The 14,616-nt window shown below is 47.1% G+C and overlaps 1 protein-coding gene across 1 annotated transcript in view; it reads right to left on the reverse strand.

Moving 5' to 3' along the window:
• The window catches only part of CAMK2B (calcium/calmodulin dependent protein kinase II beta), a 281,298-nt gene that overhangs the window by 63,746 nt on the left and 202,936 nt on the right, over positions 1-14,616 (reverse strand). The window contains exon 4 of the mRNA XM_069071805.1: positions 8,158-8,212. Coding sequence (XP_068927906.1) covers positions 8,158-8,212 — 55 coding nt within the window. The remainder of the gene's footprint in view (positions 1-8,157; positions 8,213-14,616) is intronic.

The raw sequence follows: 14,616 nt of genomic DNA on the forward strand, positions 1-14,616 counted from the left end.
GGCACTCTGCTAGGATACAGAGACAGAAATGCAGCAGGCTCTGCCCTCCAGGAGCTTACATTCTATCAAGGGAGACACAATGCACAAACACAGGAAAAACAAAACAAAAACAGGAGATCATTTGGGACAAGGGAGAAACCACAGAATCAGGAACATCATCTTATAGAAGGTCTACATGACCAAAATCTATGGTGCTAATTTATGAAGAGTTCGATTTCTACTCATTAAAGGGGAAAATTTCCAAACAATTGGAGCTGTCCAAAAAACCTTGCCAGGTTACCAAGTTCTCTCTGAGGGAGGGAGGCCTCTGAGTAAAAGCTGGAATGATGGGGTACAGGCTCTGGGAAACCCTTTTAACTCTGATTAAATCTTCCCACTTGAAGAAGCATTTGCCCGAGGCCATAAGTCTTTCATTATAGCTGAGCCCAAATCTTTGTTACTCTTAACCTAGCCCAGCCCTCCCTACTCCAGCTACCGTGTTTCCCCGATAATAAGACACTGTCTTATTAATTTTTTTTTGGACAGAAAAACACCAGAGGGCTTATTTTCAGGGGAGGGCTTATTTTAATGAACATTAACAGCAATTTTAATAAACAGGTAAATGTGAACAAAAAAATGTACCTTTATTCAATAAGCAAATCACTGGGGAAGAACAGGATGACGCGCTCACTGCTGCAGCTCTGATTGGATGCAGCTCAGAGTGCGGCGTGCGTTTCAGGGGGGGGGCACGGTACATACAGAGGGTACCGTAATGTAGCATGTAGCGCAGGGGATCACCTTCACTACAGTAGCAATCTCAATAGGGTTTATTTTCAGGGGAGGGCTTATTTTAGAAGAATCTTACACAGTAAGGGGAGGGCTTATTTTCGGGATAGGTCTTATTATCGGGAAACACGGTACTTCCCACCCTTGATCCTATCAAAATATCTATACCCAAATGTGTTACACTAAAACTAGCCTAGCCCTCCATTGTCTGTCATTTCCAGGTAGCCTTCAGCTATTTCCCACCCTTAATCTCATTACTGGAGTCTAACCTTCATTTGACTCCTCCTCAAGACCCTCCCCAGACTCCTCCTCTAGACCACCCCTAGATCCCTCCCACAATCTTTCTGTATATAAGATGTATCTTGCCTCCATTGAGGTACCGAGAATTATCTAGTGCAGACTCACTCTGTGTCAGATTCTGGCACACTTGTCAATACAAGCTTCACATATACATGGGCTCCTTAAGAGTCTACCCATTAAGGCAAATGTTTAATAAATTTTGCTTTACTTCGGCTGAGAGAAGACTTGAGTAGAATTCATTTGGCAGGACCCAGCATGTTGATATTTTGGGGTCTCAAGCACCCCTAAAACCCTAAATCTCAACAGGAGGACCTCTTGTCTTGGAAGCTGTAGAGGATAGCATGGAATGGTGGATCAAAGCATTGAATGTAGAATCAGGAAGAACTGAGTTCAAATCCCATCTCAGACACTTAGTAGCTGTGTGACCCTAGGCAAGTCACTTAACCCCTATGGGCCTCAACCTACTCAATAGTGAACTGGGGAAAATAATAGGAATACCCAACTCCCAGAGCTGCTATGAGACTCAAATGAGATGAAGTATATAAAATTATGTACTGTGAACCTTAAAGTCTATATTAATGTGATCTATAATTAGCAGGTAAGGTTCAGAAGAGATAAAATCTGATATTTCCACAGTTCACAAACTACTTTTTCTCATCTGAGCCTGATAACTACCTCATAAGGTTGGCCCCACAGGTATTATGGTTTCATTCTGCTGATGAGAAAACCCAGACTCATAAAGGAGGGAGTGACTTTCCGTGGCCCCAGTGCTAGAAAATATAAAAGGCAGGATTTTACCTAGCTGCTCCTGACTACGAGCCTGGTGCCCCTTCTTGTACCCCAACACCTCTGATCTTCCCAACTTTTAGATTCTCTGATTCTCTAGGGCTAGGCCTACCATTGAGTCAGGACCCCTGGAGAAAAGTCTTGATAATCCACTCCGCCTCCCCCAACACCCCCCCCCCTTCCTTCCCAGGCTGAGAAGCTGCTGTAGGAGAGAAAAGGCAGCATCCAAGAGTTTGACTTGAACTGCTCAGGTCTTCTTGAGGGATCTGGAAGGGAAAAGGAAAGGCTGCCCATTCCATGGCCTGCAGCTAAAATATGTGGCCAGAAGGCACAGAGTGAGAGACCTCTGCTCATCCCTTCCCATCACCCTTCAGTTATTGGCTGCTTCCCAGAAGCAGGGGCCAGGCCCTTTCAGTGGGACAGGTAGTGCTCCCCGAAGAGGAGCTAGGAAAAAATCCTGAATGTTAACAAGTGAGTACAGGCCTATTCACAACAGCCTGTCCATATGCCTCTCTCCCCTTGAGCTATGGGGCCACATCTGGCTTGCTTTCTTGTGTTTCAGAAGGGCCTACATTGTTGCCTGCACTGATGACCAATTCAGCAGCGATCATTTCAAAAGGCACATCTCTGAAGCAGGAAACAGCTGTCTTGAAGGGACTTCTGGAAAGCAGGTCAGAGGTGAGTCCTGAACAGGTTTCCTAAATGGCAGCAGTACCCTACCCAGTAAATCCCAGAATTGCAGGGTTGAAAAAATGCTGCCTAATCTAACCACTACTGAAACACGGCTCTCCCTCGTGCCCCAGTGATAGGAAACTTAGAACCTCTATCACCACTGTCCATTCCATTTTGAAGCCCACTCTAACTCAAAGGATCTCCCTTTATCAGAGGTCTTCAAGCAGGCACTGGATTGACTGCCTAATAGGTATGTTTAGTGGGGGTCTTGTCTAGTCAGGTAAGGGTGGGACACTGGCCTGACAACCCATCCAAATTTAAAATCCTGTGATTCTGTGACCCTAGGATCATTATAATAAGCCCCAGTCCTCCTCCCACCTGCTTCTCCCCATTGCTTCTGGCTCTCTTAGGTCAAGAAGGACGTAGAATGGAATAGGAAGTCAGAAACCAGATCAGGATTGGCATGAAGAGTGTTATTCTCCAGCTCCCTAGGAGTTATTTCATTGCATCAGGGAGAACCCAAAGGCTAGCAGCCCAATATGACCTACCTGTAGGACCCCCTTATTCAGTATCCTGTTTCTCTAGATTAGGGAAGAAGGGCAAAGTTCTGGGAGTACCATACAGAACAGCTTTGTGGTAGCAGAGAGGGGGTACTGGTGGCAAGATCTTGTGGGGGTAAAAGCTCTATATGGCAGAGTAGGGTTTTTCCCTCATCACCACAACTGAAAGGCTTCATTTTGTAGGAAAAACCCTGGGATTGTAAGGGTAGGTGTACTCAGGCTGTGTGCTCCTATGCCCATGATCTCTAGAAATCACCTCTTTCCATGTGGGACTCTAATCTTTGCATACACAGTCTCACACTCTAAAATGGATCGAACTATATATATATATATATATATATATATTTTTTTTTTTTTCAGCAAAATGGCTTTGCCTTGCTCATTCCCCCTCTGTCCTTCCTTCCCTATCCTTCCCCTACTGTTTTTTCTGATGAGCATACTGTCCAAAACAAGGCAGGATGGCTCACCAGGGAAGGTTCACTCAGAAACAGTCCCCCCTCCCCACCTATAGAGACCCATTCCACCTGTTCCCTGAGCTTCCTCAGGCTGTTTGCTCAGGTAAAGTCAGGAGCCCTGCCAGTCCAGCCTTGGGAAGAGACCTAATTCTAGATGGCAGATTCAGGACATTCATGCAGCAACTCAACCCTGCCCCCACCCTCACCCCAACCCCTACAATTCAGTCCTCTTTCCAGGTAGAACCTCAGGTTAGGGATGTAAATACCTGGGAAGAAATGAGAATTCTCGACAGACCTTTCCGTGTTTCAGTATTGAAAGCTTGGATTCTAGCTCTGGATTCTGTTGATGCCATGATAATTCTAGGGATAGGATAGGAAGGATGGCAGGGAGAGAGATGCCAGCCCCTGAGCTCCCGTGGGGCAGCATCTGGACACTGTCAACTACCTTGTGGCCTCTTCCGACTCCTGGGCTGCCCTGGAGGAAGCCAGGCTGCAGCAGCAGCATATCAAGCAAGATTCAGCGAGCCCCTCTCCATAAGGCGTCCTAGTGGGGGCTGGTGAAGAGGGCAACATTGAGGGGAAGGAATGTTCTCTGCACTCCAGAGGTGCAGTGTCCTGTCTGGACTATGCCCAAGGAAGCCAGAAGAAATCTCTCCACAGACCAGAACTAGACAAGTCTATCTTGGCAGCTTCTACCCATTGGTCCCAAGGTGAAAGGTACAAAAAGGAAAATTTAAGCTTACATCAGGAAAAATTTCCTAACAATCTGGGTTGTCATACATAGCAAGGGCTACTTTGGGAAACTGAAAGGAACCATAGAGGTCACTTAGTCCAACCCCCACCTCATTTTATAGATGAGGAGCCTGGGCCCTGGAGAAGGCTTTTCTCAAGGTCACACAGCAGAGCCAGGATTTAAACACACAGTTCCTCTGACTACAAATCTGGTGCTTTTTCCCCGGTACCACATTTTCTCTGGCTGGAAGCCTACTTGGACATATTAGAGTTGTCCTGCCTGGCCATGGGGAAGGGGGCAATCCTTTCCGCTTCCCCTAGTGCCTCCAACTCTCCCCTACCCCATTACTAAGCATCCTCAAGATGAAGATATGTTGTCTCTTGTCAGCTACACTGTAACTTTTCAAGTTAAGGCTGAGATGCCTTCCAACTAAAATTCTGATTCTGTGATTTCACTGGGGAGAGGAGAAAGAGCCCACTGGACTATACCCTTATTTAGTCCTTTGATCCATCCCCACTTCCTCCCCATTTAGACATAAGTGAAGGACTTAGGGATACAATAAAAATCAAAGTCCTGCCCTTGGATGGGGAGGGCCATTATGGGACACCCCCACCCCCACCACCCAGTCGGCCCTTGCTGTACGCTTCTCAAGCTGATACAGGGGTTTCTGACAGTTCCTGCTTTCTCCTTCCCACAGAACATGGGTTTGGTCCTAGAAGGCCAGAACTACAGAGTACTTCCTAAAGGATCCCAGTGCCCTAGTAATTAGAAACATGGCCTCCATCCTTCCTGCTTCTTCCCACCCCCATGTTTATCTCTTCACTTGACAAAGCCCTACTCTGATGTGTCCTTGGTGCAGGTGTGGAATATTTTAGGCTGAGCCCAGACTCTAAGAACCCCAGGAAAGCAGCTTGATTCTGACTTTCCCTGGACATCTGAAATCACTATAGGGGTGTCATAACCAAACCAGACCCCATTCTTCTGGCCCCACCCTGAATAACATAACCCCCTGAGAAGGCTCTATTTCAAACTCAAGCCTCCTCTCAAGGGCTTCTGGGAAGTAGAGTCAACCCAGTCTAGATGTATGGGTGGAAGGGTCAGCGCTGTTTTGTTTTTTTTAATTCTGTCACTGGCCTTTCCCACCCCCTGGCACTGACCCCCCATTCCTGCCTCCACAGCTAACAACTTCCTCATCATCACTGTGTTCTTCACCTTACCCTTCAGTTTCACAGTCTCCTAAACATATGCCGAAATTTCCGGGATGTATCACTTTAAGAGTTTCTTTGGGGTCCGATGGAACTGGGGCAATAGGGTTATTTGGGGTCTTATGAGTTCAGTGATGTTACAGCTCCCCTTGCTCTGTGTTTTACATGCCCATCCCATCAGGCCCCCTCCTTTTCTCCTCCCCCCTCCATCCAGGCCTGTCAGAGGCTCCCTCCCACCCACAGCCCCCTCACTGTGCTCTGCTCTGTCATCTCAGAGAATGAGCCCTTCTGCAGCAACAGTCCCCGTTCCTGTTTGCCCCCGCCCACCAGCATCCCCCATCTTCTCTGCACCAAAAATATCTGCAGCCATTTGTTTGCAAACCCAAACTCCCAGGACATTTCTCCCTCCTTGACTTTTAGGCCACCTCTCTCCTTTGAGGAACTGTGAACCAGATACAGCATCTCTGCAAGAACCGGGAGGAAAACAAGCGAGCAACCAGACCCTGCTACAAGGAAACTGGGGGCCCAAGGAGACAGTGTGACCATAGGCCCAGGCATCATCTGGGTGCTCCCTTGTCTGATTCTAGAACCACCTCCCTAAGGGTGACCCGGCAATCACACCTTGAACCTCTTAATGACCAGGCTCTCGGGCAGCAATGAAGGTGAACACTGGTTTGTTTGTTTGTTTGTTCTTGTTGTTGTTTTTGTCAAGAGGACCTAGGTTTAAATCCTTGCTCATCCATTGTCTTCCTTTTTGTGACCATGAGAAAATCACTTATCCTCACCAGGCCTCAGTTTCCTTATGTGTAACATGACAAAATGGGATCAGATGATTTCTAAGGCCCCTTATCTCCTTCCTGATGCTTCCAGATAACTAGGCTGTTAGGAGTGGCATAGATGTCTATTTGTCTGTCTGTCTGTCCCTCTCTCTCTCTCTCTCACACATACACACACACACACACATACACACACACCACCCCTTAGGTAATATCTAGTCAAAAAAAGGGTACATTAAGATTGAGGTCAGGTCGATTCTGGTAGCAATTCCTGTTTCTTTTGTCCCAAGGAACCCAAAGATGCAAGGTTGGGTCCGTGAAGCCCTGGCCTGCACTAATGTGAGCTCCTCATACCTACAGCTTCCCACTGGCTTGTGCAACAAGCATTTTTGGAAATAAAGAGCTAATGTTAGGCTCTCTAGCAGCTTTTTTCAGTTCACAACCAGACGAACGTGTGGGGGTGGGGAAGAAAGAGGAGTCCAGTGAAACTATGGCAACAGGATGCAGGGAGTCAGACACTGCCTCCTAGACCAATGGCCTGGAGGTTCCCTTCCTTCTCTGCAATGGAGGCAGGGCCGTGCAGGGACATGCCAAGGTCTATATGACTCCCGCTCCAGGGTCTCAGTGCGGCATTGACTCACACGGAACAGCTAAATATAGCCGGCTGCTTAACAGGCGCTGTCAGGGAGCAGGGGGAGATAAGATCACCCGGCTTCTATATCTGGCAGGAAGTGAGAGGCAGCTGAGTGCCTCCTCACCAGCCCCCACATGCTCATTCGGGCTGGGGCAAACAAGTTTTTCTCTGTGGCAGAGCCCCCATATGCACACCTGCACTCACACACACACACACACACACACACACACACATACATACACACACACACCCCCAAGCGCGTGAGTCCCCTTGGAAGGCATAGGACCCACCCAAGCATAAGCCAGGATCAAGAACAGCGGCTTGGTGTTATGGGAGAGGTGCTGGACTAGGAGGAAGGGTTTCGATTCTAGGTCTGACACTTCCTAGCTGTGTGGTGGTGGGCAAGTGACCTCCCTTCTCTGGGCCTTCCTTTTCCCATCTGTGAGATGAGGAGGTTGGACTAGATGACCTTGGATTGCCCTTTCAGCTCTAAATAGATGATCAAGGGAAAAAGGAGAAATTCCCTCACGAGGCCTTTGTTGCAGGCTCTTCTCACTCATTTCTTGGCCAGGAACTAGTTGGGGAATAAGATTCTGCTGATCTTTTCCTCATGTTCCTCTGATCTCAACATAGCAGGGTATCCAGCACTCAGCCCAGGGTGAGGCTAGAGGTGATTAGCTTTCCATAGTCCATATAACAAAAGCGAAGGCAAAAGAACAAATTTTTAAAAAGAGTTTTCTCTTTCAAAGTCCCGAATATTTGGTTTTTGGGGGGTTTTTTGGTCATCTTAATGCAACTGGGAAAGTAAGGAGGAGCTGGTTAGGGGGCTGGGGGAGTGGTCAGAGTTAGGGTTAGGACCAGTCCTCAGGGGGCAGGGAGGAGAGGAGGGAAGAAGAGATGGGCAGCAAGAGAGAAATAAAGGGATGAGCACTGGGGGTGGGGAGAAGGTGGGAGGGAAGTAAGGGAAGAGGCCAGCGCTGTCTGCCTGCCCACCAGGCAGGAATGGCCAGTCAGAAATAAGGAAAAGTAGAAAACAAGCCCCCAGAAGGAGGAATCATCATCTAGAAAGTCACCATCACATCCTATAGATAGAGCCTTGTCTTGCCTGTTCTATGGAAGTCTATTATGCAGCAAGGAAAAGAGCTGGGATGAAGGAGGAATAACTGCCTGTGAGCTCCGGGGTCACCAGAGAGCTCCGATCTAGCACCCTCGGGACCACCCCCTCCAGCCCTTCCCACCCCCAGCTTCAAACAGCTTTCTCCCATACTTACAGATCAAACACGAGGTAGTGGAAGCCTTCCTCCGAGATGCTGTCATGGAGACGAACTGTGAAAACAAAAGATATAGGGCACATGAGGGCGAACAATCCATCACCCCAGTAGTTTGGCGCTGGGGCTAGCTGGCCTGCCAAGGAGACACACCAGAGAGAATCCACTGATGGAGAGGATCTGGACCACAGGGCAGGTGATACCCAAGGGCAGCAGGGCCTTCCTGGAAAATGGCCACTGTGTGATGCAGTGAGAAGACAGCCAAATGGCCTGATTCAGAGTCAAAGGGCTTGGGGTCAGCTCCTGCTCCCGCCACTTATCAGTCATTCAGTAAAAGACAAGGCATCTGGCCTTTCTGGGACTCAGTTTCCTCATCTATAAAATGAGAGGGCTGGATCAATTCCAGAGTAGATTCTGAGATGGGTCTTAAGAGAGGTCACGAAGTATTTATTTTACAAATGAGGAAACTAAGGCCAAGAGAGGTCTAGCAATTTGTCCAGGGTTACACAGCTAATAAGTTAAGAGTCATGATTTGAACTCAGCTCCTCTGACTCCAAATCCTTCCACTGCACCAGGCCATCACTGCTACCTATGGCCTCTGGAGTCCTTTCCCACTTTTTCTTGTAAGATCTCCAGGTTCCACTGAGAAGAGACCATTAGTAGACACAAGAACAGAAAAAGAGTGAGGGTCGGTGGAGGAATCTAGTCCAGAAAAAAGGCTATGCCTCAGTTCCTCCATACAACTACAAATAAACTCCATGAACAGCCAACTTATGATGTGGAAGTCTACCTACTAGAAGGTGTCTTTTCATAAAGAACATTGAACTCTCACTCAAAGAGCATGGATTCCCAGTGGTCATAGGCAAAAGTCCCTGAATTTCTATCCACACTTCCATAGTCACCTTCCTTTCACCCCACCATTCAATTCAACTGAACTAGCAATTATTCTGCACCTACTTATGCACGCACCCTGTGAGCCCTGTGAGAGGCACAGTGCTAGGCTCTGGAGACACAAAGACAGAAGGCGGGGAGGTTGGAACAATATACACACAGATAAGGAAATACAAAATATATGTGTCATACTCCGACCCAGGTGGGCTCAGGCAATTCCCTGAAGGACAATCCTGTGATACATTGCATGTATACAGAGAGATTTGACTTGATGGCGGAGGGACCTCTGAGCCTGCACCTATTAACACAGGTGATGTGAGAGAGAGGTGAATCCTGTTTGGCTTTGAAGACTGCGGAAAGAGGGCCAGTCTGAGAAAGGTGAGCTAAAAGGGAAGGCATGGACTCTGAATAGCAAATAGAAGCCCTTCCTGGAGCTCCAGGCAGGTGAGGAAAGCCAGCCCAGACACTGTTAAGGATGGACTTCTTGGGTGAGATTTTTCTCTCCTTGTGTGGGCTCAGATTCTATCTTGTTCCTGAGTGGAAGAACCACTGACTCTTCTGTGTTCTGTCATCTAATTTAATAGGTATAATTGTTTATGACTTGCTTCAATAAACAAGTTTGCTGGATAGCCACAATTGTCTTTTTCACAACAAATGTTTGTGGCAAGGAGCTAAGCTTGCCAAGACTAAATTCTTTGGGAAAGTGGCTTTTATCTTGAACCCCACAAACAGCATCATACCTCTAAACTTCAAATATCTAACATGTTTTGATAGAAATCTTTCTAACCCAATAACTCTCTTGGAAATAGAAGAGTGAAGGTTTGAGGGGTCAGTCACAGGCCTCCTTTTGCTCCCCACAAAAGTAGAGTGATCTCCCTAGAGGCAGGGCAGGCCAGATCCCAGATCATATGTTAGATGCAGAAAGTAAATGCAAAATAATTTTTGGTGGGGAAAGGGTAGAATCCTGACAATTGGGGAGATCAGGGAAGGACCCATGTAAGAAGTGGCCCTTTGAGCTAAGTGTTGATGGGAATATTTTTCCTCACCCTCCCACCTTTTGGGTTCCCTCCCTTCTCTCTTCAGTTACCACCATTTGCTTTCCCTTGTGTGACCTTAGATTAGCTCCTTCAGCCCCACTGGGCATCACTTTGCTCATCTATAAAATAAGGTCAAGATGACCTCTAAGACCTCTTCCAGCTCTAATGCTAAAGGGTGACAGTCGACCTTTTGACACTATTCCCTATCTCCCCCACTGTTCTAAAGTTGACTGGCCATAGATATAAAGGAATACTGGGGTTCCTGTAGGGGATGCCAAATAAGCTAGACATAGCAGAAGATTACAGGATCACAGACATAGAACTGAAAAGGACCTCAGAGGCTGCCTAGTTCACTGCCATATTTTACAGATGAGGAAGCTGAGGCCCAGGGAGGGCAAGTGACCTGCCCAAGGTAATAGAGAAGGTAAATCTCAGAGGAGGGATCTGAACCCAGGTCCTCTGACTCCAGAGCCAAGGTCACAAGGTTCACCGTGGCATTTAGCTGAGTCACCTGGACTTGGGAGTATTTGGTGAGCTGGATATTTTTTTGCCCAGCCAACTATCCAAGTGGAATATAGTGGAGGGGGAGCAAGGTAGTGAGAGAATGAAGGAAAATCATCAGCACAGCAATGAGGTCAGCTAGCCCCCTCACTCCTCCTCCTCCTCTTTTGATGAGAAATGTTTGGGGTTTAGTCAAGCAGACTGTGTTTGCCTTTTGTCCTTGTAACCAAATATACCTGGCTATTCTGGGAATGTGCTATAAGCGGTGCCCAAGTCCGTCTTTTACCCCCTATTTGGAACTGGCACCCCTGTTTAGCTGGCTTATCACTTCCCAAAGGGTGGGAGCTAAGAGCCGAGGGCTATCTTGGATCACTTATGCTCCTGAAGTCAGAAAAGGGCAGATTCTAGCTCAGACTAAGGCAGGGCAGGTGGGGGGAAACCTTTCCAATAACTAGACCAGTCCAGTAATGGATTGGGCAGCTTCAAGAGGCAGCAAGCACACCTTCCCTGGAGATAACAGAGCAGAGGCTACACATCCATCTGTCCAGATTGCTACAGCAGGGAATTCTGCCCTGGACAGGAAGGTTAGAGCAAATGACCTTTTCGATCCCTTCCAACTCAAAGATTCTTCAATTCCCTGCCAGCTCCTGCTTTTTCCCCAGTGCCAAAGGAGGGTTTGGAAAGTGGTCAGTTAGGATGCAGACATGACAAGAAAGATGGTCCTGAGAGGTTGAGAAGAATGCATGAGTTAATCATCCCCATGCTCTTCCAAGTGACCGTTTTCTAGCTCCCTGACTTTTTTTTTTTACAATAATTTATTTCTCAGTGTCCTGGACCCAGATACTGCTGTGAAGAGGAGAGTCCCCAGGGGATCTACTCAGCTTCATCTGTGCTAAGAAGCTGGCCCACAATCTGGAGGCAGCTGCAGTGTGGAGGCTGAGAAGGAAGGCTTCTGATCCCAAGTTCATAATCCTGAGACTGACAGGGAAGGAAAAGTATCACAGATCTTCAGTAGTTCCATAGGGTTCACCAAGAAAAGTTCCAGATCCTTTGCCTGGCATTCAAGGCTATCCACAAGCTGGTGTAACTGTACACTGTTAGCATTATCTTTGTAAATTCCTTGGTTTTGAGTTCATTGTGTCTACTGTAAGTTTGTGAGAAGCCCACTATAGAGAGCTTGTGAGTTATTGTATAAGTAGCATACTCCTACAGGGGCCCTCATGGTTCTAAGAGGATGCTAAAAAGGGGCTCTTCATGACTGAAAAGGTGGGGAACCTCTAGTGGACTGGAAATGAGCACCAGATTTGGAGTCACAAGAACTGAGTTCAAATCCAGCTCCAACACTCTCCAGCTATGTGACCATGGGCAGTTTCTGCTCTCTGAGCCTCAGTTTCCTAAACCGTGAAATGGGGATAATAATAGCTACCACTCACATTGTTAGGTCAAGGAGGATGTTGCATAAACTTCAAAGTATTAAATAAATGAGGGCATTACTAATCTATGTTATTAAAAGAGCCATGCCCAAAGGCAGCACCCTACCTGGGACAAATGGATACAGTCACAGCCTTCTGTCCACTGCAGTTTCTCTAATTAAGCAACAAGCATTTGAGCGCCTACTATGTGACTACAAGCATTTATTGAGTGCCTACTATGTGCCTACATCAAGCACCACAGATACAAAGAAAAAAGGAAAACAGTCCCTGGCCCCAAGGAGCTTACATTCTATCAGGGTAGACAACCCATATATACAGGTGTACAGAACAGATCCAAGGTAATTGGAGCTACAGCGGGAGTCAGTGGTCCTTGCTTTATATTTGGGGATCTATAACATGTTGCATCCTCCAGTAGACTATAATCTCTTTTGGGGAAGGAGCTGCTTCAATTTTGTACTTGTATCACGAAAACTCAGAGTGGTGCCTGGCACGCAGTAGGTGCTTAATAAATGCTTGCTGATTGGCTGATCGATAATAACAGAGCACATTTCTAAATATGTGGCACTTTAAAGTTCACAAAGCACCTTAGCAACATTAGTTCATCTGCGCCTTCCAATAACCCAGTGAAGTTGGTGATATAGGTATTATCACTCTGGACAATTAGGGCCACCCTAAAGTAGAAGGGACTGCCTTGAGGCAGGCTGCATTTGCCCTTAAGGAGAGGTCTTTGGGTAGAGCCTGCCCAGTATGTAGAGGAGTTTCTGCAGGAGGAGATTTTGTAGGTGCTTCCCAGCTCTGTAATCAGGGCTTACATGTGATTCTATTATGCTATGGGGATGCCTGTTTGTTGGTTGGCTGGTTTTTACCAAACCTGATTCCAGGTCCATGCCCTTGAGCCACCATGCCATGAGCCTCACCATGCAAGAGTTCTCCTTTCTAGATCTTGCCACCTATGGGATTTCAAGAGCTGCCACTGCCAGGTGGATGGCAAAAATATCCCATTGACATAATTACTACAAAGTTCAGCCTGATGGCTCCACCCAGCCAGGAAGGATGGGGAGGTAGAGGGCACAAGGTTCATTGGAACTTAAAATCACATCCTCCCTACCTGGAATAGAATCTTGCTTCTGCCACTTACTAACGATGTGACCTCAGATGTCACTTTATTCTTTATAGGCCTCAGTTTCCCCATTTATAAACAGGGAGACAGCTGGATGAGATGACCTTAAGGTTGTCTCTTTCTGACTCCAATGCTGTGATCTGGATCCAGTTCTAAAACAGGTGCCCCCAAATCGCTGCATTGCTTGGGATGCTGCTGCTGGTGGTGTAAGGGTTACTGGGGAGGAGAGACTCCTCTTTCAGACCTCCAGAACATCCACTTATTTCAAGCACCAACGGGCAGCTGTGCTTTGAGCTTTGTCCCCTTTTCTTGCTGCCCTCCACTTCATGTCCTCATTTCTGACTGGCTGGGAAGCGTCCTCCTTCTCACAACCCTGCCTTTCCTTCGGGGTGGGTCTGAGATAACACTGTTTAGCTGGGAAAGCATCTGCTTGGGTCAGTGAGTAGGAATGCAGGTTGAATGTATCATGTGTCATGCAGAAGGAACTAGGGGCCCCAAGAAGGATACCCCAGCCACAGCGGGGCAGCTTTGTATGGTGGGAAAACACTGCATCCAAGACACAGGAGACGAATTCCAGTCCCAATTCTGACACTAACTAGCTGTGTGACCTTGGGCAAGTTGCTTGAATTTCCTGAGCCTCAGCTGGTACCTCTATAAAATAAGGGGGTTGGTCAAAAAAGAGAGGAAGGATGGTACATTGGTAAAAGTGTTGGATTTGGAGTAAGGGGACCTCTGTGGGAATCCAGGCTTTGTTACTACTTATGTGACCTCAAGCAAGTTAATATGGCCCAGCCGTAGGAACCAAGAAAACCTAGGTTCAAATCCTGCCTCAGTTACTCTTGGCTGTGTAACCCTGGACAAGTCATTTAATCTCATCTAATTTAAACCTCAGTTTCCTTATTTGTAAAATGTAAAAACATAATAATAACTCCTGCCCCAAAGGGAGGGCTATGAGGATCAGATGAGAATGTATGTAAACCGTTCTGCGAGCCTTAAAGAGCCATGTACATGTAGCTGTCATCATTCACTCCGGAAGCTACATAAGCAGAGGTTGCATTTTAGTAAGCCCAATCTCCCCCCTTCCAAAAAAATCCTCTTTGGGCTGCTATGCTCCTTAGAAGTACCTCATTAGAAATTCATTTTTGTTCAACTGAATTAAATTAAACGTATTTGAATTTAAGGCATACATGGTTTCCAAAAAGCTGCCATTAAAAGGCATAATCAGCTAATGCCATCACCATGCAGACCAGTCAGAATTGGGCTCTTGAAGTGCAGGGGGAGGCCGGGAGGCCCTGGAGATCACCTTTGCTAAGATCAGAGGAGCATCAATTTTGGGCTGAGACCAAGAGACTATCTAGTCTACCCCCTCATTTTACAAATAAGAAAACCAAAGCTTACTTGAGAGGTCAACTAACTCACCGAGGTCATAAAAGGGACAAGGAGCACTGTGCCAAGGGCAGGATCTGAACCCAGCTCCCCC

This window comes from Petaurus breviceps, unplaced genomic scaffold (genome assembly GCF_028583685.1).
Source record: "Petaurus breviceps papuanus isolate PSGF00001 unplaced genomic scaffold, PetGlider_PUasm1.0 90845, whole genome shotgun sequence".
Classification (NCBI taxonomy): Eukaryota; Metazoa; Chordata; class Mammalia; order Diprotodontia; family Petauridae; genus Petaurus; species Petaurus breviceps.